This window comes from Spea bombifrons, chromosome 2 (genome assembly GCF_027358695.1).
Source record: "Spea bombifrons isolate aSpeBom1 chromosome 2, aSpeBom1.2.pri, whole genome shotgun sequence".
NCBI classification, from domain to species: domain Eukaryota; kingdom Metazoa; phylum Chordata; class Amphibia; order Anura; family Pelobatidae; genus Spea; species Spea bombifrons.
The window spans coordinates 3,761,438-3,786,419 of record NC_071088.1 but is presented as its reverse complement, the minus strand read 5'-3'; the positions used below and the strand labels follow the sequence as shown (position 1 = coordinate 3,786,419).

Here is a 24,982-nt window from a genome sequence, read left to right as displayed (position 1 = left end):
CACAATGTATCTCCTCCAGCCGAGTATTTTGCTTGGAACTGTTTGGGAATTTATGTAGCAATTCGGAGAAGGCAACGTATCGTCTTCTGCCTCCGGTGAACCGGACATAAAAACCGTTACTGAAAAATAACATGTAACATTTCTGTAGCTTTGCCTTATTTTAGAACGTATTTTGCGCGTGTAAAAAAATATACGGTATATGCATTATAGGGTGTTTCTGCAAATATATTTTAAAATTAATTTGAAAATTAAGCAAAAAAAGGTTTTTTTTATACAAGAGTTTGCATTATACCAAATAGTGGTTTTTTTCTGTAATTTTATTTATTTTTATAGGTTAAAATGTGTCATTTTTAGTTTTATTTCTAATTTATTTTTATATATTTTTAAAAATTGGCTGAAACTTTTTTTCAACGGCCTAGGGAATTTTTGTTTTACGGTTTTTGTTACATCTGATGAGTCTTACAAGAGCCTTAAGCTTACAAAGTGCTCAGAGAGCCCCCCCAGAACATCAGCCGTACCACGAAAAAAATAGTTCCCCGGCTTCCTGAATCAGTAAATCTACGTGAGACGTTTACAAAAAATAAAATAAAATCCGAAGAAATAGGTTTTAATTTTATAAATAGTTCCCGTGTCCATGTATTACACACCCTCAGGGATTTCTGAGGTTAAAGGCTATATGTATCCATGGAAACGGAATTTTTTTTTAACTTATCTTGGTGTTCTAGAATGTTCTCAAAGTTTATAAAGAAAGTTCTGTGTGTTTTGGGATTATTTTTTTAGATTTTTTTTTATGCAAATGAAAAAAGAATGACTTGATTGTGAAGGAAGCGATCGTTTCGATTGCTTTGCAGAACAGAGTTTGTAAGATGACAATGACAGCTCTGTGCCGGGCGAATTAATTCGTTCTCCCACGGTGTGGCTTCCCTCGTTAGTTTACGTTTGCCAATTAGTCTCTGAAATGGCAACGTTGTGAAGCAGGACGACTGTAAAGGATATGATGGAGACACAGAATTTGCCTGCAGATCGGCCCCATTCGGCCCGTTTAGTCTGCTAGACTGTAAACCTCAAACCTTAATCAGTCGTTGGTCTCGTCTTAGATTCAGGAGCCGTATGTCTATCCCATGCATGTTTAATACTCTCACTATATTACCCTCTACCACTTCTGCTGGGAGGCTGTTCAATTATCTACCACCCTCTCATTAAAGGAAAGTATGAGGTTGTTGTAATATTAGGCTGCACCGTTCTTTAATCTCTAGATCCTGCGTTAAAGCCATGTGGGTGAGAGAGAGAGTAGACTGAATACTGAATTAGTCTTTAATGTTTGTGGGCCAACCCCTACCCCTCTGGTCTATGTCCTCCAGATTTCAATACCCCTGCTCCTGCCCTCCCTCCATGCCCGGCCCGATCTCAGATGCCTTATTACGGGCACCAGTAAAGAAGGAACGGAGCTGGTGGGCAGCAGCACATTATGGCTTAGAGTGATGAGGACTATAGTGGCAGGTCTCGGAGGGCAGCAGCTGCTCGAACAAAGTGATTGTGATTTCCTCTTATCCTCCCCCAAAAATGTAATTAAAAAAAAAACTTTGGAGAATGTTGACCTTTGAGCAGAAACACGAGGATGATATTTACCGCTGAAAACACGAGCAATTGTTGGGAAAAGAGGCAAAAATTCCGATCGCCATGGATCTGCTCCACGTTTCTGACCTTGATACATAAACCCCAACGTCCTTAAGAAACAGGAGATTTCTCAAGGAGGTAGAAAAAAGTTAGTATTATTTTATATTTCTTTTTTCCTCCCGTTTGATTGGTTGGAATAAAAAAAAAAAAAATCTGAAACAAAGAATATTCAAATATTCAAAGATTTGGATAAAACAGTTGGAAAAAAAGTTAAAATATTAGGCCGATTCTAAGTGAAAACCTGTAAGCACAGAGGTCGGTGCTTGCAGCCGGGATACATGGTATCCTCTCGGATCGGATCTCTCCCGTCACGCCTCGGTGATTATTTAGGCTTCTGCTAAACTTGGCCATTAGCAGGCGGTCACACGCGAACAAACGCTTATTTTCTTTCCTTCTGGAGCTCTGATCAAGGGAAACACAAGAAGCTTGGCTGGTCCTGTCTTGTCGCATCACTCTGAACATCTTCTAAAAGCAAGATACGGGGATAAAATGTCTCGCACTCAAGAGGAGAGACCTTGGAAGACGCTTTCCGGGAGAGCGAGCCGCGTCGGGCTCTCCAGAACAGGTTTCCTCGGCTTCGTGAAGATGTGTCAACAGAGGTGTCGCTTTCCACGGTCCTGACCTGCTCAAGGGACCACGAAAGTAACTCTTCTAGATAAACATTTACCCAGAGACGCGCGCCGTCTGTAGACTATTTGCATGTAAACACGACGAAGAACCTTTGCTTCAAAGCAGCTGCTTGAAAGAAAAATGTAATAGGCGCGGAAATCCATGTTTGCTTTCAGCCCCAAACGCTTCCCTCCGCGTGCGCCTGAACGTAATGGAAGCGGAACACTTGTATAAATATACATGGGCAGAGTTGCAGGGTTGTGGGGTTCTCGGGGGATTACCCCAATCTCAGGATCCTGGGGTAAAAGGGCAGATTCTCAGGGTCACATAGTGTGGACCTGACTCATATTATTCATAGTCTCCTCTGATTTAATGATCTCAGCATCTCACTGGAACCCCTGCTTGAATACAGGTGACTTCATTCAGTTCATCTTTACATCATGACAAATCGTGGTTTCCATAACGACCGCTATTAGTCTGCCACCATTAGCGATTCACCGCAATATGATAATAAATGATAAATATTCGAAGAGGTCCAGAGAATTTAGAGAGTTTCCAGGCACAGAGAAAAGAGATAACTGGAGTTTTGGCATCACAAGGCTTTAAATATCTCGCAAATCACACCGGTCAGAAGATAATATATAATTGAAGGTTCAAACTGTTCTAGCACATAGCTGTGCTATGGGGTGGAATAAATCATATCGGCCAAATGTAGGAAATAAAATAAAGGGATTCTAGGTGTTCAGCCCAAATAGGTTATAACTTGGTAACAATGTATAGACAGTCAGGTCTGACCCGGGTGACATGTTACCTGTGCTTGGAGGGAGGTGGGGGTCCTACTTCCATTGGTTGTCTGTCCATTCACTGGCGTAGACCTCCCTGCCACTGTCAACCAGCACCATGCCTGGGTACTCTCAGAGCTTCTACCCCAACCTCAGGGTGAAGGGGCAGATTCTCGGGGCCACATAGTCCAGAGCTGACTTCTTTCTAGTCTACCCCGCCGTGATCATATCTAAGACTCCCAGTTGAAGCTTTTACTAACAGCGTGTTGTTGATATCCCTGCTTGAATGCAGGTGACTCAATAAAGTGTATCTTTAAATAATGACAAGTCATTTATTTAAGTCGGTTTTCATGGGGGTCGGTATTGGAACCCTTTGGGGAACACATTTGGTGAGTGGCTACATAGAATCTTCACAATGGGCTATTATATATGGAGGGCCGGCTCTGTATACAGTTTAGTTTTGGAAAAATACAGGTACTTAATGGAACAAAAGAGAATCTTAGTGAATATGAGACGGGATAGGAGTAGAAGAAAAATACTCAGATAATGCTAATAATAATAATAATAATAATAATAATTATTATTATTATTAATAATTATTTAATTCTATAATTATTATTGAATCATACATTAATTATTATTTAATTATTATATTAATAATAAAATAATAATAATATTATTAAATAAATAATATATTATTAAATAATAATAATATAACAATTTTATAATAATAATAATTATTATTATTATTATTAAGCATATCTCTCTGTGCTGTACAATGGAAACTTTACATAGAATAAAGATGACTGTGATCCCAAGAGCTTTCAATCTAAAGATCTCTGCGACGTAGGGCTCATTTTCTATTTTAAGGAAACAGCCCAGCGCTGGCAGGAATAAGGTAGTTATTTGCGTGCCTCGGACATGTTCATTAACCCCTTCCGCTCCAGGAGAGATGGTAAGGCGCGCCAACGCCACAAAAAGGTCTCAACTCTGCCGGCAATCCAACGGTTAAGCTTTCCCTTTCTCCGAATCGCTATGGAAATAACATGATTAAAACACAATAGAAATGTTTCCGCGATATATAATTATTAAGCATTGATTAATCCCCGCCGAGAACTCGCTATTAAAGTTCAGACGAGTGGTTCTCCGAGCTCTGACAGCCCCGTTCAGCGCACGTTTCAAGTTGTGGCCGACGGAGCTGGACAGTCCGGTATAATTACCCAGGTAGAGGCGTCATTAAAACAATCCTAATTACATTAATCGTATATACGTATATGTTCATTAGGAGCAAAAAAGGAAGCAGCGATCTAAACCAAAGCCCATGGAGTCGAGGGGCCAACTTGCGATAATTAGTCTCCGTCGCACACGGAATTTTCCACTTGCCGTAGGACACGTCTTTCCACGGTGGCCGTCTGCGTTCTATTTTTTCTTAGTGAATTAAAGTTTATGCCAAGACACCAGATCTTTATATATTTATAGAATGTTCTTTTCCGGAAAGAGTGAGAAAATTCTTCTTTACAGAAAAAGGTAGTAGATGCCAGGAATAGAAAACCAGTAGACGTGGAAAGGTGCAAAAAAAAAATACAATACAGGAATTCAAGTAAACTCAGGATGTGATTACAGTTATCCTAAAGAAGTAATATGTAAAATGTTATTAAGAAATGATAGATTAGAGGAGCTAATTGGTCCGAAGGGCCCTTTCTAAACAATTTTGAACCGGTACCAGGGGTCACCAGGCCCCCTAGAGAGACAGGCCCCGTCTCAGTTGTAACCCCTGTAGTTACGCCACTGGTGGAACAGCAGCTTTAAAAGCAGAGTAACTTTTATTAATTTGAAAACTGGCTGTAACTTAAAGGCTGCATTTTAATTGAATTATTCTAATATATATATAATAAAATAATAATAATACTAATAATACTACTAATAATAATCATCATATTAAAAATATATATAATAATAAAATAATAATCATCATCATCATCATATTAAAATATAATAATCATCATCATCATCATATTAAAAAATATATATAATAATAATAATACTAATAATAATAATCATCATATTAAAAATATATATAATAATAAAATAATAATAATAATAATACTAATAATACTACTACTAATAATAATAATATTAAAAAATATATATAATAATAATAATAATCATCATATTAAAAAAATATAATAATAATAATAATAATATTCATCATATTAAAAAATATATATAATAATAATATTAAAAAATATATATAATAATAATAATAATAATAATTACAATAATAATTATTATTATTATTGTTGTTATTATGTGGATACTAATTATTATTATTATTTTATTTTTTTAATATGATTATTATTTTTTTAATGTTTTAGGTTTTTTTTTGTTTTCTTTTTGAGCTAGTTCTATCGATTGCATACATTTCAGGCCGTAAGTAATAATAATTTGTTATTGTGTATATTGAAGAATATTGTCTGCTTGTAACATGTTGAGCCCCCGGCAGATATTGGATATTAATTACAGCCCTAGTACCCCTTATTACCCATTAAAAAATGTTAAGTATATTTACTCATTGCTATAAAAAACCTCACCATACTAATTGATATTCATGCTTCCATTTAAAACAAAAATAACAAAAGTTGAATCATTTCGTAACAGGAGAAAAATTAAATTAAACTCGCAAGGGAAAGACTTTAAAAAGAATACATTTAAAATCTTGTTTTATTGTCCAGTTTTCCGTTAAACAAACTCTCTCTCCAACAAAACATCCGGAGGGCAGTGTTTTCTTTAAATGTTGAATATACATAGATTTTATTTTCTGCCCCAAGCTGTACGGCGATAGAAAATATAATTTAAACAGACTTGGGTTATAAACCATATAAAAGCTGTAAGAGAAATTGCTGTTGGGTTATTTAATTTTAGAGTGTGCGTGTGCGAATGTTACATTCCCGTTCCCCATTCCAAACGTACAACATCACTTAACAGAATTATTTCCTTTTTGGGTCGGGATTGTTTGTTCTATATAAATGCATATAAATGCAATGTTATGCAGTTGCAGAATTTTGTATTTATTTTGTTATTAATATTATTATTATTTATTATTATTAATAATATTAATATCATTATTTTTCATTTATATAGTGCCAACAATTCCCGCAGTGCTTCTCACAGTCCCTACATTCAAAGAGTCTGACAAAGCTAGAAGTGACTAAGTCCTCCTGATAATCTGATGTTTCCCGCAGAGGGCGTATTCATTAAATGCATTGATATTATTTTTTATTTGTTTTTCTTTGTAACAAAATACATGACTGAGGTAGCGCCAATGCGTCGCCCTCTTTTTACCCCCCTTCCCACAATAAATACACAAACACAAAGTAAATAATATAATGCTTTATTATAGTCAACTATGGAAAAATAAGGCCACGGTGCAGTCCGCTTTACGCCTTCCACACCGTGACACAGATATAAATAACTTTATTCATAGTAAAATGAACTTTATTTGTAAACACCATATAACATAGTATATAATATAGCAATGCACGTGCCGCATCACCCAACTTACTTATGACACGCGCAGGCCTTAAAACTAACAACTGTAAACCAAATCTAAAGGCTACAAATCGTAACCCTAAATTGTAAACAACGACTGTAAACTACCGAACCGGCTGGCACAGGCGTAAAAACGTAAAAACGTAGAGACCACCGGCGTCCCCTGCACAGCAGCCATTGTCACGGCTAGGATTCACCAAGGCACAAGCCCAAGGAGTGTCCTGCACTTAGGCCGAGGGCCTGTGCACCACGGGTCAAACCACACCTAAGGTGGTTAACCCTTGCGCTATGCCAGCTTGATAACCAACCGCCAAAAACAGAAAAAAGAGGGGTGGGAGGGAGGGAAAGCTTTCCTGGTCAATCGAAAAAGTGACCTAAACGGGGTGGGCTCCCATATATATAGTGACCCCCACCCCTAAGCACAGTAGGATGATGCCCACCTATCAATTGTCAGCTCAGGGCCGTCAATCAACATTGACTGACAGCCCCCCTAGCTGACTCAGCAGATTTACTGAAAAACAGGAAAACGGGAGGGGGAGAGGGCTGTCTGTCGTCCCCTCAGTCATGCGCCCTTCTTGCTCCATGCTCTCGCCTGGGGCTTTCTAGATCTCCTCTCCTCATACTCAAAGCTTAATCAGTGCTTGGCCTCATCACTGTATTAGCATTTACCACTTCTGCTGGGAGGCTGTTCCACTTATCTACCGTATCATATGGTACCATAATCTGCGTATGGATTTTGTCGCCCCAGGGGATTACGCTTTGTTCTGGAAAGGGCAGCATTGTGAGAGTTGGCTTGTGAAATCTTGTAATATAATAGCTTTTCTCCACAGTCCGCCTGATCATGAGAAATCTTGTAGTCTATATCTATACGGTCGTTTCTATACATGCGTTATACGGGGAGCCGGTGACATGCGGCACTTTTATGGCGCGCGTTATTAGCTCGCGAGCAATTCGGTAATAGACCGGCCGATATCTCTTCACACTTCGCTTCTTCTGGAATATCTTACAATATTGAGCGGGTTTTATGTTAAATGTGTATTAAAAGTCAGCAAGTCTTCGAAGAAAACAGCTGGGGGCCCTTTAATGCGTTAACTCTTTGTAACACCGGAGACATGCATGATTCCATTCTCTCCCACCCCTGGGGTTAATCTAAAAGCGGGTACCGCAACATTCTGTGTTCACATAATGTACTCTGGGGATGAAACAGTTAAATGAGAGTTCTTTTAGAATAAAAATGTTTTTATTATTATTATTAACGGTCACTTTAGGTCCGGGCTGTGAAGGTTTAGGATGAGATGTTCTGCAGCAAAGTTCAAAATATGAAATACTGGGCAGGAACATTCCATTGTCTCCACGGCAACTGCTTGAAATGTTTAACTTCTGGCCCAGAATAACTATGTATATACTGAAATATATACATTATACAGGGACCGGTCACTGATTTATCTATACATTATACAGGGGGCGGGCTCGCTGATTTACCTATACATTATACAGGGGCCGGCTCACTGATTTATCTATACATTATACAGGGGGCCGGCTCACTGATTTATCTATACATTATACAGGGGCCGGTCACTGATTTATCTATACATTATACAGGGGGCCGGCTCACTGATTTATCTATACATTATACAGGGGCCGGTCACTGATTTATCTATACATTATACAGGGGGCCGGCTCACTGATTTATCTATACATTATACAGGGCCAAAGGAAGCCACTGATGTCGGCCATTCCTAATGTTATGTGAGATCTCCTGAAATCTGTAGCTTTAGTGAATAGCATCCACACTACTGTCTGGAGGATCGCCGCACATACTGTATATCTCTGTTAGATGTTAATAAGGAAGCTTCTCCGTGGTGACATATTGTGACCCAGAGGCATAACCCCGGCACTGATAGCTCTCAACACTCTCCTGACAGCAGGACTGGACGTAGAACATTTATATTCAGGGATGATACATCGTGTCACATTCGGAGTCTGCCGGTGGGTGGCTCGGCGACCTTATGGCCTCTCCACGTCATTCATATAATACCGGATCAGACAATCAGAATCACCCGAGGGGCTCGAGAACGAAATCCTCTCTCAACATAAATTATTTCACAATTCAGAATAAAGAAAATGTTCTTTCCGGAGCTTTTTGTGTCCGCGAAGGGTGAAGCTTCGGGAAAGAAAGGGTTAATAAATGAGAACAATGGGATCATTTAATAAATCACATTTAATGATAAAAAGTAATCTGGATACATCATCAGATCAAAACCCTGAAAGCTTGATGTCATAAATTCTTATTTTTGATAACATGACACAATTATACAAGTAGGATTAACCCATCAGGGAAAACGTGCATTTTTTTTTGTTTTTTCAAAGTGATGAAATCTGAAAATAAGAAGAATTAATTTATCATTAGAAAAGAGAGAGAAAAGGAAAATTACGCGAGCGGAATGTCTAAAAATAATGTTAATATTTTGGATTATTCATAACATTCTAATACATTTTACGAATTTAGCGAACGTGCAAATTATGTTCAGTATCGGTTGAAATTGGAATTTCTTAGGGAAAAAAAAGTGCCCTTTGCTTTGCTCTAAGCGGCCCTACCGGCCACCGGCATCTGCCCGACGTGCCAGGCGGCCAGTCCAGGGCTGGTACTAAGTACACACAATCTCCAGAGTTCTAAAGTCACCCAGATTAGAAAGTGTGTGCGATGGAAAGTGCGTGCGCGACCCGTCCACCGATCCTCTTCCCAGCTGTTAAGAATTTCGTGCCATCGGGAAACATGCTCTGAATAACATCTCGCTCCTTAAAAATACCCAGAAAGAAAGAAAAAGACCCAGCGCGGAGCAGGCGCTCTGTTTACTGCGTAGTAAGTAAAGCAGAAAATGATTCTGTTTCATTCCTCGCTTCACACGGATCTCAAATATGGAGACGGCGAAAACGAAGCAAGCAAATGAAAGGAATGATTTTCTTGGAAGCCCCAGAGATGACTCCGCGCCTCGGCTGTTGAAAAAGAATTCGGCTAGAAAAATTACAGAGGAATAAGGAGGGAGGGAGATCTTTGCGGAAAGAATAAATACAGATTTTTCTTTTAACGCTGTTAAATGCTGTAATTTGAGGTCTCTTACCCAAATAATAAAAACCTAGGATCTGCCAGCAAATCGGCCCCCGTTTAGTCGCCGTTTCTCCTACTGTAAAGACTCAAACCTTAATCAGTCGTTCGAGTCAGGAGCCGTATGTCTATCCCATGCATGTTTAACTCCCCCTCGCTGTATTAGCCTCTACCACCTCTGCTGGGAGGCAGTTCCACGTATCTACCACCCTCTCAGTAAAGTAAAACTTCCTTCCATTCCATCTCAGTCTCTGACTCTCTAGTGTTAGATTCTGTCCGCTTGTTCTAACATTCTCCTCCCTTTAAGTATTTAAATGTTTCTCTCCAATCCCTCTTCTCCCCCCCCCAAGCCGGACATGTTGATGTGCCACCTAGAGGTCACCAGGCCATTGTTAATGCAAGGAGAGGTTGGTGCCACCCCGAGAAGACCTCCGAGGGTTCATCAGCACGAGATAAGTGCCTTGTGTTCAGTCATAAAGAATAGCTGTTACCAGCAGTTATTTTGTATCCCCGCCGCTGGTGGACAGAAGACAAGCTGCGGGGGGCCAGGAGAACAAACAAGGGAACTCGACTGAATCATAATGTGCAGAAAGAAAGCCAGAGACGTCTTTCAGATGCGGAATGAGCATCCATAAAATGTATCAATGAAGCGACTCTCGAAAAAAAAGAACAAAAGTTCCGAAAAGAACGAAGAAAGTAGCTGAAGATGATGAAGAAAGTGGACGAAGTGTAAGAATGTTCTGGAGAAGACAGAGATGCTGAAGTATTTCAGAAGCTTTGCATGTTGGGCGATATTATCTACCAAGCTGTGTACGAAGATCGAAGTTCTGGTGGTTAAGTTGGAATAGTAAGCAGTAGCATTCCATCGGTTGTCATGGCGATTGCACCACTTCTTCGCATTTGCACCAATATTTCTACTTATTCATGATCCATTGTTAGAGACGGTTACAGTATGACATGAGTGCGATGAAGTCTTTAGCTGAAGTTAATTGGGCCAACATAGAAAAAGATCTATACGTTTTCAGGACCTCCGTGGTTTCTTCTTCCGATTTACTCTGCTGAGAGGGTGGTAGATAAGTGGAACAGCCTCCTAGCAGAGGAGGTAGAGGCTAATGCAGCGAGGGGACTTAAAAATGCATGGGATAGACAGACGGCTCCTGAATCTAAGACGAGACCAACGACTGATTAAGGTTTGAGTCTTTACAGCAGGAGAAACAGGCGACTAGACGGGGGCCGGATGGGGCCGATCTGCCGTCAGGTTCTATGTTTCTAAGCACTATGTGCTTCAACAACCACAACTCTGAACCATACCTGCCAAGACAGAACCAAAGCAATAGTGACATGACGTTCTAAATGTAGAGCAATCACCATGGCAACCGGTGCAATGTTTCCGCCGTCTTCCCTTTCGTTGCCTGTATACAAGCTCGCCTTCATTTCATAAAATCAGTTCCTAGTCATTTTTTTGTTACACAAACTCTCACCCCACTGAATTTCAAATGATCTGTAAATGTGATATATTAATCCATTACGTATGAATTAATAATAAGGCCCCGACGGATAGGAAGGAATAAGTCACTTGGTTACGTTAATGAAGTCATAAAGCATCTGACTTGGAGAAGCCTGGCGTGCTTTTATTTTTCCTGGAGAGTCTGTATAAGGAATCGACGTTCTATGGAGGTTGTGGGGTGTATTTAGTAGAAGCTGCAGCTCCAGGGTTACAGTGAAACACCTCCTCAGCAGCAGGAAAGGGCTCCTATGGTACTCATGTGCACGGGGAGTCTTCCTCTCGGGACCCTCGTCACGCGGGTGGTGGGTTAGGCATCCCAAGGCATGTGTCTTCCCGGACTTTGAGAAACACTTAATATATATTTTTGAAAAGTCCTCTAATTTTCCTAACGTGTAAAAATTCCCAGCTAACTGTCTGCTTTCTGCCAACAGTCCCACCAAAGATTTCCAACATCTCTTCAGACATCACTGTGAATGAAGGAAGCAACGTGACATTGGTCTGCATGGCCAACGGGCGCCCCGATCCAATCATTACCTGGAGACATCTCACCCCAACAGGTAGGAATGTTCCTTGGAAATTGTAACTAAAAAATGCTTAATATTCACCAAGATCCGTGAGGTGGTAGTTAGAATTACGTGAGCGTTGGGTGTATACTTTAGGTGTTGCCCTAGGCTTGACCAAGGACAACGTCCTCAGGGGTCCCTTCCACGGCCGCCATAGATCTAGGCAGCCTAGGCAAGGACACATTACTGACTAATTGGTTACCGTATGCAAATGTCTTGGTACCAATTGGCTAACGTATAGAAATGTCTTGGTGCCAATTGGCTAACGTATAGAAATGTCTTGGTAACGATGGGCAAGAAAGTGTTTTTTAATTATATCGCCATTAAGCGTCTTGCTACATTACGTGGAAAGTTCTAGTTCTTTGTATTGTTTCCAAAAACATTCTACCCTTTAAAATGATTCCGCGGAGTGTTCGCTACGTTCTACGCCCGCTATACCCTGAAACCACTCACGGCAATTCACAGATCACCCGACCAGCCGACTGTTTGCAGAGCAGCCGCCACTTTATGAAAGCGTTCAGCAGAGTGTGTGTGTGGGGGGGGACTCACTACCGAAAATGTTCCTTTTCTCGGTTTCTCCACTTGAGCAAACAGTGCGGAGCCGTTCTCTATGCAAAGTTCCCCCAGATCTGCTGATGTTACTAATCCGATGATTCAACATGCGCTGATAACCCGCCGTGCAGAGTGATCCTGCCAGGCCAATGATTCACGGCAGTTAAATCAGAAGACTGTTTAGTGAATGCTAGCAAGATTATAACCCGGCCAAAAACACTTATTCCGACCCCAGGGGCTCGATTCTATTACCTGATTTTTTTATTTTTATTTTTTTCATGTTTTTTATTTTTATTGTTTTTATCTCAAAAGGGTTTTGTTGCAGTTTACAGGAAAATTGCATACAAATCAGCAGTCTCACTAGAAAATGCTTAATTATTCCTTTTACTGACTTACTTAAGCAGTACTTATTGCGCGTCTGGAGCATAACACATTAACAAGCATGGGTATAGATCGAAAAAGTGGATTTTGAATTAGCGCTGATCCCTATTATGACATCACGATGTGGCTTCATATGCAAATATACCAGGATGGCGATAAATAATTTGTATATGTGTTAATGTGGTGCTAGACTTAGTCCTTAGTCCTATTTCAACGGTACTTATTGTGAGTTTAAAACATTACAGAATTACAAGCTGGTGTATAGATCAAGCAACTGGGTTTTTAATTTATTCTTATGACATCATGACAGGGCCTCATACGCAGATGTACTACGAAGGAGAATAATGTTAGTTCACAGTCCTTTTAATCACTTTAAAAAGTATTTATTGTGAGTTTAGGGCATAGGAATAGAATTCCTAGCAGATGTATAGATCAAGAGAAACTCTGCTTTAATTGTTCAGTGTTCTCTATGACATTGCAGAAAATATCTGTGTGTTAATTCAAGGACTTAGTCCTTTTAGCCACTTAAACAGCGGCTATGAGTTCAGAGCTTAAGAGAATTGCAAGCAGATGTATAGATCAAGAGAAACTTCTGAAGCCAGAATGGCAACAGTTTGAAAACTATGTAAAACCTTTTTTTATTATTATTATTAAGAAATTATCCTAGTTTTGAAATGAGTGTTATTGCTGCAGCAGCCCTGGAGATAAAGTTACTGATTGGGCCATTTCATTGGTTCCTAAGCATCGTTTTGCACTAGGATTGTTCTTATAAATAAATAATTTTATAATAATAAAATAATTAAAAATATAATACAAATTCTAAGAAATGACATCACATGGATGGCTCATTCGAGCTTGGCGGCTGATGATAGGCAGATTCTAGATATAGTTAAACCTATTTGCTTTTGTTAAATAAAATATATTACATTTTTTAATTTAGTTTTTTTTTTTTTTTTAATAATAATAGAAAATGTATTTATTTCAAGATGTGAGGGAGGACATGAACTCAATTTGCTTGATGTAGCCTCTTCTTGGAGATATATAAATATATATATACATATATATATATATATATATATATATATATATTTTAAAATAATAAAAATTAATCAATATTAATTGTATAGTAATAAAATAATAAAAAATATAATAATAATTATAATAAATGAAAATAATTTAGATGAATGCTACGTGCTTTCCTATAACTTTAAGATTTAGATTTTTTTTACTAAATTATATATTTTTTCAGACCAGCAATTTGCACATTCAGTTTTTATTAGATTCTCACGACCTTTAAATCCAGTTCTTTTTAAAACAAGCCCTTGAAATTTACTAAACTGAACTTAATAGAACTCAAAAATGTATGGCATGTACACTTCCAGGGTGATATTATAAAGATCAATGTGATTTATTCTTCTGGTTTTACCCCATCAGTGACCGAGGCAGTCACGCAGTAATAAGTCTGGATTAATAACTGACTGATGTTATAATACCGCCAGCGCGGCGTAATGGAATGAGCGCGGACGCGATCGCTAATATCTGTTATTACATTTTCGAGGCGTTATTCCGCACAAATGTTCTCATAATTGAGATGTGTTAAAATATGCTTCAATGTAACCATTTGTGTTACTTTTATTCATAATACAATATTGTATTAAATACTATATTCTGGGCAAGCTCATTTTGAACATAAATGATACTTTTACATTGTTTGAAACAATTTCTGGAATTTTGACGCATTTAATGGCAGGGAATAAAATGAATAATGATTGGGTGAAAAAAAAAAATTATTTCAGCCGAAATGGGTAAGTGGTGGAAATTTGAGTTCCTCATCTTTTTACGAATAATGTATAGGAAAGCGCCGTGTATTTTTAGATACACATATTGTGCTTTTTCAAATACCCAAAAATATAGACTTTGGCGGCCCCATCCGGCCCCCGTCTAGTCGCCCGTTTCTCCTGCTGTAAAGACTCAAACCTTAATCAGTCGTTGGTCTCGTCTTAGATTCAGGAGCCGTATGCCTATCCCACGCCTGTTTAATACCCTCACTGTATTACCCTCTACCACCTCTGCTGGGAGGATAGTCCACTTATCCACCACCCTCTCAGTAAAGTATAACCCCATTCGGACAGCACAGGTCAAAATAATACTGATTGGGCCATGCTTAGAGATGGAAAGCTGGATCTTAATTGCTTTTGGAGAAGCGGCCTTAGAAGATCATACTCATCAACATTTGAGTTCCTGATGCGGACCAACAGTAATGACATCACACATGGGTCCATCCACCATAAATAAACACATTCTGACATCACTAATGCTGTACCTGATTTAGTAGGTGTCATAATGACATCACAGTGTGTTTTGTATGGCTTCCAGAAATCCAGATAATCCTAATACTGGCCAAGACAAACTGGACGCAACCTGGCCGGCTGGCGGGTAGGGATGAGAAGTATTTGTTTTAGGTCCACTGGCTTAAAAGCCCAAGGAACCGAGCTATGATGTGTAAATCCAACATCAACCTTCTGGAGCTCCGTGGCGCATGGAGACGACGGAGACGACGAAGGCGACGTAGTAACATCTCACGGGTAGAATGGGATTGTTTACGGAATTCTAACCTTCATCAACAGTATTTTGGGGGAAATCAGGTGAATCGTTTCCAAGCTGACCCCATTTTTGTAAAATGAGTTTCCCCAAGGTAGACGTTGATAGATTTTAAGATTGATCTTTCCAAGATCTCAGGTTCGTTCTACATACCGTGTTCCAAGTCAACAGACGTTTAGTGAATACCAGCGACCAATCGACTATGATCCACAAATACCGAACTGTAAAAAAGATTCCAAAATAAGTTCATTCTAAGGCAAGACAGATATTTTTTTTATACCTATTTCAATGTTTTTGCTCTGGAAATGTGAGCAAGGCGCGTGTCGGCTCATTAGTTTGACTTATTATCAGGAATATTAAATTAGAATTGCATTCAGTCATCACGTTGAAGACATCGTTATAGAATTCATGGTTGAATCTGCCCCTCCCCCGACGTGTGCCGATAACCGCTGAGAAATAAGCCTAACGTGATTCATCATCAGACGGCAAGCTGTACGGCTCCGAGCCGCTGGGTGGGCGGTCGGCACCTATTAAGACAATAAACTTCGACGACAACAAATTATCTTGATTAGCTAATAAGCAATCGTTAGACCAAATGTTTAATATTTGGATTGTAAGCTCACAAGCCGAGTTGTCAGTTCTAGTTTTGCCAGACCCTTGGAATGTTTAGACTGTAAGAAGCGCTGCGGAAATTGTTGGCGCTATATAAATAAAAGATAATAATAACATAATAAAAATATTATTATTATTATCATTAAAATAATAAAAATAATCGTAAAAATAATAGTAAAGATAATAATTTATTAGTTTTTTTATAAATTACACTTTGATTAAAAAAAAAATTGTCCACCTTATTGTAAGGATGTTTTGCTTTACTGAGATGGTAGTAAATAAGTGGAGCAGCCACCCAGAAGAAGTGGTAGAGGGTAATACAGTGAGGCCATTAAACATGCATGGGATAGACATACGGCTCCTGAATCTAAGACGAGACCAGCGACTGATTAAGGTTTGAGTCTTTACAGCAGGAGAAACGGGCGACTAGACGGGGGCCGGATGGGGCCGATCTGCCAGGAGGTTCTATGTTTCTACTCTGTGCTATGCTGTACTATTAATGTCCTCGCTGTTCTATATGTTAATGCTGATGCACGGGGCGGCTGATTATTATGTAAAGCAGTCCTTCGTGTCGTCCTGTTTGGAAATGTCGCCTGTTCTCCTCCGGCTTTTAATATCAACATCGGATGGAAAGGCTCCGGGCGACTACTACTCCAGAAGGGACGCAAATATATAAATAGCAACAAATTGTCATTGTGTTCTTATTAATCGAGACTTTGCATCAGCGGCCAAGGTTACAAATACACGGGTACCACGCAAAAAAAAGTACACGCTTTGGCTTTTACCCGGACGTGTCACGTAAAGCATAAAAATAATTATTAAAGCCTTAAAAGGCTCTTTTAGGTTCCGTTATTCTATATATTTTAGAAACGCCTCCCATCACTGGTCTTTCTTTATTAGATTCCTCGTTCTGCCTTCTTCTGCTATCTTTTCTTTATTATTTATTAGATATTTTCTATCCGGATTTTATGTCTTTAACATAATTATGGAAACTCTTTCCTAAATTCGCTGTGATGGTATAGGCCTTGGCAAAGGGGCAATTGTCCCAGGGTCCCTGGTGGTAAGGGGCAGATTACTTGCTGCAGTGTCATTTATATATACGTGTCTGCATTGGTTCTTGTGTTGGGTGATGTAGGGGCCCAGATAGAGACCCCCTTGGTGCACGGGGGCCACTCTCCTGCGGGTGTATTTTCAGAGGCTGCCTTAGCTTCCTACTCCCTATCATGTGACATGACCAACCTGTAAGGAGCTCCTTCTTAGTCACATGTCGCAGGCAATAAGTGGAAGCTGCCTGGCTCTCTGCCACGATCAGAGTTACTCTGCGAGGATCCCCAGCCAGCAGCTACAGGAGCAGAGATACTCTGCGGGCCGGCGCTGGGACCTGCAGGAGCTGCGGGTAGGCACTACGTGTTATGGCTTATTTCCTGGAATATGATGATGCTACGTAAAACGATAAATAATAATAATAATAATTATAATAATAATAGTAAAAAAAAAAATAATAGTAAAAATAATAATAATAATAATAGTAAAAATAATAATAATAGTAAAATAATAAAAATAATAGTAATAATAATAATAGTAAAAATAATAATAATAGGAAAATAATAATAATATTAAAAATAATAATAGTAGTAGTAGTAAAAATAATAAAAATAATAGTAGTAATAATAATAATAGTAAAATAATAATATTAAAATTTAAAAATAATAATAATGATAATAACAGAACTGTAGAAAGCCAATGCTAATGCGTGATGTGCGTGTGATTATACTGGAGGGGGCCCCCTGTAACAGTGTTGCCCCAGGACCCCAACCTGACCTTGATCCACCCCACCCTTTGTTAATCTGGCCCTGTTTACGCTAAAAGGTAATTATACGTTTATTTTTCATTAGTAATAATGGTAACTGACCCCAAAATCCCAAAACTTCCAGAAACTGATAGATTTCATGGAAAGTTGCGAAAAAAGAATACTTTTTTTATGAAAGATTTAACACCAAATTCATCTTACAGTTAAAAAAAAAAAGTCGAAACCGAGCAGAACTTCTATAAATTGGAAGTGGGGAGACGGTTATCATAACCTAGAAACCCGCGGAGCTTTCGTAAAATATTTATGGGTGTCTGCGAGCAGCTGGCGCTCACCCGAGTCGCTGGTAATTATCGCGCCCCTGACGGGGAGAGTGAACTTTGAAAGTAGGACACTCAGCGTGTTCGTGGTTAACTGCGGAGGGACGAGCCAAGTGATGCCGGCTCCGGTACTCCGGGCGATCTGCAGCAGAGATGTGATATATGTCAGGGTGCAGGCTATAAATAAAGGGGAGGAAAAAGAATATTATTTCTCACTTTATTATGTATAATGTATATAGCACCATCATAGTAATAAACCCCGGCGCTGTATACAGTAATATAATCCCCAGTACTATATACAGTAATATAACCCCAGCGCTGTATACAGTAATATAACCCCCAGCGCTGTATACAGTAATATAACCCCAGCGCTGTATACAGTAATAACCCCCAGCGCTGTATACAGTAATATAACCCCCAGCGCTGTATACAGTAATATAACCCCCAGCGCTGTATACAGTAATATAACCCCCAGCGCTGTATACAGTAATATAACCCCCCAGCACTGTATGCAGTAATATAACCCCCAGTGCTGTATACAGTAATATAACCCCCAGCGCTGTATACAGTAATATAACCCCCAGCGCTGTATACAGTAATATAACCCCCCAGCACTGTATACAGTAATATAACCCCCAGCACTGTATACAGTAATATAACCCCCAGCGCTGTATACAGTAATATAACCCCCAGCGCTGTATACAGTAATATAACCCCCAGCGCTGTATACAGTAATAACCCCCAGCGCTGTATACAGTAATATAACCCCCAGCGCTGTATACAGTAATATAACCCCCAGCACTGTATACAGTAATATAACCCCCAGCGCTGTATACAGTAATATAACCCCCCAGCGCTGTATACAGTAATATAACCCCCAGCGCTGTATACAGTAATATAACCCCCAGCACTGTATGCAGTAATATAACCCCCAGCGCTGTATACAGTAATATAACCCCCCAGCGCTGTATACAGTAATATAACCCCCAGCACTGTATACAGTAATATAACCCCCAGCGCTGTATGCAGTAATATAACCCCCAGCGCTGCATACAGTAATATAACCCCCAGCACTGTATACAGTAATATAACCCCCAGCACTGTATACAGTAATATAACCCCCCAGCGCTGTATACAGTAATATAACCCCCCCAGCGCTGTATACAGTAATATAACCCCCAGCGCTGTATACAGTAATATAACCCCCAGCGCTTTATACAGTAATATAACCCCCAGCACTGTATACAGTAATATAACCCCCAGCGCTGTATACAGTAATATAACCCCCCAGCGCTGTATACAGTAATATAACCCCCAGCGCTGTATACAGTAATATAACCCCCAGCGCTGTATACAGTAATATAACCCCCAGTGCTGTATACAGTAATATAACCCCCAGCGCTGTATACAGTAATATAACCCCCAGCGCTGTATACAGTAATATAACCCCCAGCGCTGTATACAGTAATATAACCCCCAGCGCTGTATACAGTAATATAACCCCCCAGCGCTGTATACAGTAATATAACCCCCAGCGCTGTATACAGTAATATAACCCCCAGCGCTGTATACAGTAATATAACCCCCCAGCGCTGTATACAGTAATATTGGTTGGTGACAAAAACCTTGTTTTATCTCATTTTGTCCCAATTTTGTCCCGGCTTAAACACCGCACTGAGCTGATGCTTTATGGTAATGCTAATGAAGTCCCTTCCCCCATAGACTTTCATTACTCACACCCCATCACAGTGCTTGTAACATTTGGGTTCTCTGTCACTCTCAGAACACATTCTCCTCTCAGAAATAACATTATGATGAACGTTATGTTTTCCCGGCGGAGAAAGTTTAGTATTGGGGGCGACGCTGACAAATCTCCTACATGTGACAATTACTCACAAGGAACACAGCTGGAATCTTATTCTTAGCGTGTCCTCGAACCAGGACACGGAAGGAACACATGATCCTCGATATACCGTCCTATGTACAGTCTCTCAACTCGTATGATTAACAGGAATGTTATGGTTTTCTTATCATTAACCCTTATCCTCCCGTTTCAGACTCTGTATTAGCACCTCAGATTTTTCTTGTAAAAAGAAATACAGTTTAAATAATATTTATTTAACCCTTAGATGTGTTCATAGCACATTTTTAATGCTAAAATTCATTACACTGTTACCATTGTAGATAAGGTTAGTTGGTCGCGCCACTGATGCGGTAACATTGAATTTGCCAGGAGATCGGCCCCATCCGGCCCCCGTCTAGTCGCCCGTTTCTCCTGCTGTAACGACTCAAACCTTAATCAGTCGTTGGTCTCGTCTTAGATTCGGGAGCCGTATGTCTATCCCATGCATGTTTAATACCCTCGCTGTATTACCCTCTACCACTTCTGCTGGGAGGCTGTTCCACTTATCTCCCACCCTCTCAATAAAATAAAACTTCCTTACGTCATAAACAGTTGTTTGTTGGTGCCCAGACCGGTCATCTGGCACAGTATGTTTTTTTTTTTTGAGGGGGGGTTATTAGGTAAAATAATGCATATTAAAAAACAGAGTATTTTTTATAAACTTGTTTATTTTTAATTAGTTTTTATTTTAATATGACACAAGCATTTTATTTCAAATAAATTCTCTAAAATAAATGTTATCGGCAAATATTTGGCAAGAGGAGTTTTAAAAAAAAAAAACGAAACTAGACATTTATTTATGAAAAAGTAAAATTTTGAGAAAATGACAGCTGTTCAGCTTTAACGCAGGGAACTTAATCTGCGGTGGCCTTAAGTGACTCCCACTTAGCGAGATCCATCACTTCCCACGTCGATAAAAGTTTCATTATAATGAAAACAATATATTTTTATCAATCACTCGGCGACTGCGATATATTTTATCAATCATTTTAATGGACGGCGGAAAAAAAGAGCCGTCAGCTGCTAGGAACACCGAGCTTTCTTAACCTTTTATTTTCCTTAAAAACGTTGAATTCCCGGCAAATTTAAAAAAAAAACATTTCTAAAATTACATTATCCGCAGAATTCCCCCCCACCACCATTCTTTGATTTTCTGGCGTCATTATTTTTTTGTTTTTTCTGTCTTTTTGTGGATTTCCGTTCCTGTGTAGAATGAAAGGTTATCGCGGCACGCTGAGGGTCTTTGGAACGAGAAACAATTGATGTTGGGTTTGGCGATAATTGATTTCAAACGGTTCTAGGAGCGCGCGGCGGCGTCTTGGCACCGTCCTCGGGGCTGGCGCTGCTGAAGAGGGCATTCAGACGCCATCCTCGGGAAAATATGTATCTGGCAGATTGGAGGAATTTTTTTTCGAGTGCGCAAAGCTTTAGCCGGGTTTTGGACGGCGGTAAAAAGGAATTTCATTATTTTTTTTAGTTTTTCTTTTTTTCGCTCTTTTGGTTTTTGGAATACGATCGTTTGTCCATAAGAGAGCGCTTCGGACGACGTACAAAGAGCTCTGCGCTGATTGGGCGGAACGGGACTCATAGCGTGCAGTGCGGCTCGCGGATTAGCTAAGCGATCACTCTCTTCCTCTCATTTAGCTTTGCCAGAATTCTTTTATTCCGGGAGAAATAAATTATCGTTTTTAACTGTTTCTGCAAAAATAAAGCAAAAACCCAATCATTTCGTCTACAAAAAAAATTCATGTGAAAAGAAAAAAAATCTTAAAAATGTGAATATTTTCTAAGAATTGTTTTTCTGTGTATCTTCCTGAATATATCAAATACTGAAGTGCTTGGAAACCTCCCGATGGCCCTCAGAGTGTTTCTGTCCCTGTACATGCGCAAAGGTAGCCTTTGGGGGGAATAAAAAATATACCGGTACATGTTTGTGTCTAAGTTAAAACAAAAAAAACCTCTTGTTTACCAGAACGTTTGGGATCAGTTATGTTATCAGCCTATAGAACACAAAAATATTATTTCATGCACAAATTCAATAATTTGGTCTAGGGCCAGGTCCATTCTCTGGTTCCCATTGGCCCGTTCCCCGTGTGGGGCATTCTTTTCTTCCCGTTGTGCCCAGCGTGGTCCAGGCCCCTTCCCCGCTCCCAGTTATGGGACATGAAGCTTACGACTCGTTCTCGACCATTACCCATCCCTTGTACCCATTGTAAGGCAGCCCACCTAGTGGCAAGGGTAATGGCAGGGGGGGGGCTAATTCAGTGGGGCATTTAGAAGAAGAATAATGGGGTTTATTTCCCCCGTTTAATTTATAAAGCCGTTTCCTGCTGTTTCTATACACATTATCGGGGCTTTTAGGGCTGTAGAACCCTGCGATCCCCTCATACCCAGCAAACATTCTGACCTCCTAGAAAAGAGGGGCATCAGGGGAGGAGAGGGGGGCATCGGGGGAGGAAAGGGGGGCATCAGGGGAGGAGAAAGGGGTATTGGGGGAGGAGAGAGCTGCATCAGGGGAGGAAAGGGGGGCATCAGGGGAAGAAAGAGAGGCAAAAGGGAAAGGGGAGGGGTATCAGGGGAGGAGAAAGGGGCATCAGGGAGCTAAAGAGAATCAGCCCTTCTTTTTTCATGCAATTCTGTGCACCGCTGCGTTGCACTCTGGTGTTAAAGGGGTTAAGTTCCAGTTCTTCATTACTTTGTATTCTCTCAGGTTCTTTTTTCCCCGGTATTTCAGCCCTCGCTGTAAAATCATGCGCTGGGGGAATTAATTGCGGAATGATCATCATCTCCAAGTTCTGTCGATGACATCAGCGTGATTGGGTTTTGTTTCACGCTGGATGTGTTAATGCGTGTGACTAAAGCTTCTATCCAACATTCTTTTCTCGATGAAAAGAACACGGATAGTCTTTTTTTTCTGTTTTTTTAATGCTACCTTTTCTATGTCACACTGAATTTATTAAAATAGAACAAAATCTCAAATTTTTTGGCCCCAATCTCTGGGTGAACTGGCAGATTCTCTGGTTCTTACCCCAGTCTTAGTGTCTCGGGGTTAATGGAGTTATATTCTTCTACCATTTAATGATATCAGAGTATCCAAATTGGCACCTTTCTTACTGCTATATCACAGCTGGAATCCCTGCTTGAATACAGGTGACTTAATTCAGAATACGTTAACGTCAAGTCATGGTTTCCATGACCCCAAAAAAAGAAAGGAAAAAAATCTCCCCCCTCTGCCCCTTCTCACTATCTATCACCTCTGCCCCTTCTCACTGCCTCCCCCCCTCTGCCCCTTCTCACTATCTACCCCCCCTGCCCCTTTCCACTGTCTTCTCACCATTATTAGAACCATTTGGTAGCCACCATTAGTGCAAGGTCTATTTACTAAATTTACCTGTCACAAACATGTCCTCTCTCAGAGCCGGCCTTAAGTGTTCTAGCGCCTGTGCGGACTACTCCTCTGGCGCCCCCATCCCCCAAAAAAAGAAAGGAAAAAAATCTCCCCCCTCTGCCCCTTCTCACTATCACCTCTGCCCCTTCTCACTGCCCCCCCCCTCTGCCCCTTCTCACTATCTACCCCCCCTGCCCCTTCTCACTGCCTTCTCACCATTATTAGAACCATTTGGTAGCCACCATTAGTAAGTCATTGCAATGGAATCTGTGTGATGGGCAATTAAAGGGTTAACATTTGTAGACTGTAAGGGCCAGGAAAGCCACAATTCAAGGGAAATTGGATTATTTATATTAACATGGAATTTATTAAATATACTTAAATTTCATTTATTAACCCTTTAGTCGCATCCTGTTCAGAGTAGGTTTTATAGACGCTGAGGATTGCGATACACAGCAGAGTCGCTCTCCAAAGACGGAGAAATGTCAGGTGTCCACTCGCGAGAGTGATAGCAGGAGGGGTTCGATCGCCGGATAATGGATCTACCGTGTGGCTGTCACTTCCAAGGAGAGAAAACATAGCAAACGAGGGGATATTTCACTGTCTGAAGCTCGTTTTGGAACTTTTCACCTCCGCGTTTGCAGGACTGATTGGTTTCGCTTAAAAGCCATTTCCTCCAGTCAGCTCTGCTTTCCCCGACCGCTTTTTCATTAGTCGGCACATCACTTATCTCTGTTTTTTAACCATTTTCAGCAAGAGACACCTTGCTGCAAGGTACCTCACTGCTATAGGCAAATGATACACATCCAATAAATCCAAGACTAGTCACAGCTTCCTTGTAAAAGAACACGCCGGTCCCTAAAATTATTTGTTAAAATGAATGTATTTTGGAGTGTGATTTGCATGGACTCCAATGCATTTTACTGCTTGAAAATCGGTGCAGGCATTCTTAAGTCACTGGAGTTAGAAAATCAGACTTCTGTCTCATTTAACTCCTCCCCCGGCTGCCTCCACCGAAAACAGGAAGTGTACTCAGAAAGCATCCTTCCTGCACATGCTCAGTAGGAGTCCCACTGGCTGCTGCTACTCCCATTAATTCCAATGGCAGCTCAGTTCCTATAGTCTACAATGGGAATGCTAACAATCATGTGCAAAATGTGTACCGATGAATGCTCCCTGCTTTCAGTAGAGGCTCTTGGGGGTGGATCTAAATGTCAATGTAAGTTGAAATAATGCAAGGTCTATTTACTAAATTCACCTGTCACAAACATGTCCTCTTTCAGAGCCGGCCTTCAGTGTTCTGGCGCCCTGTGCGGACTACTCCTCTGGCGCCCCCATCCCAAAAAAAAAGAAAGGAAACAAATCTCCCCCCCTCTGCCCCTTCTCACTATCTACCCCCCTGCCCCTTCTCACTGCCCCCGCCCCTTCTCACTATCAACCCCCTGCCCCTTCTCACTGCCCCCACGCCCCTTCTCACTATCTACCCCCTGCCCCTTCTCACTATCTACCCCCCTGCCCCTTCTCAGTGCCCCCCCGCCCCTTCTTACTATCTACCCCCTCTCCCTATCCTTACTTACCTTGTTGCCGGAGTCCTGCGGTGCGCGATTCACATGAAACGCCGGCAC

General features: G+C 40.4%; 1 protein-coding gene across 2 annotated transcripts in view; it reads left to right on the top strand.

Annotated features, from left to right (window-relative positions):
* LSAMP (limbic system associated membrane protein) overlaps positions 1-24,982 on the top strand; it is a 280,742-nt gene that overhangs the window by 174,054 nt on the left and 81,706 nt on the right. For both annotated transcript variants that reach the window (XM_053455439.1, XM_053455440.1), the window contains exon 3: positions 11,662-11,787. In XM_053455439.1, the coding sequence (XP_053311414.1) occupies positions 11,662-11,787 (126 nt within the window). The remainder of the gene's footprint in view (positions 1-11,661; positions 11,788-24,982) is intronic.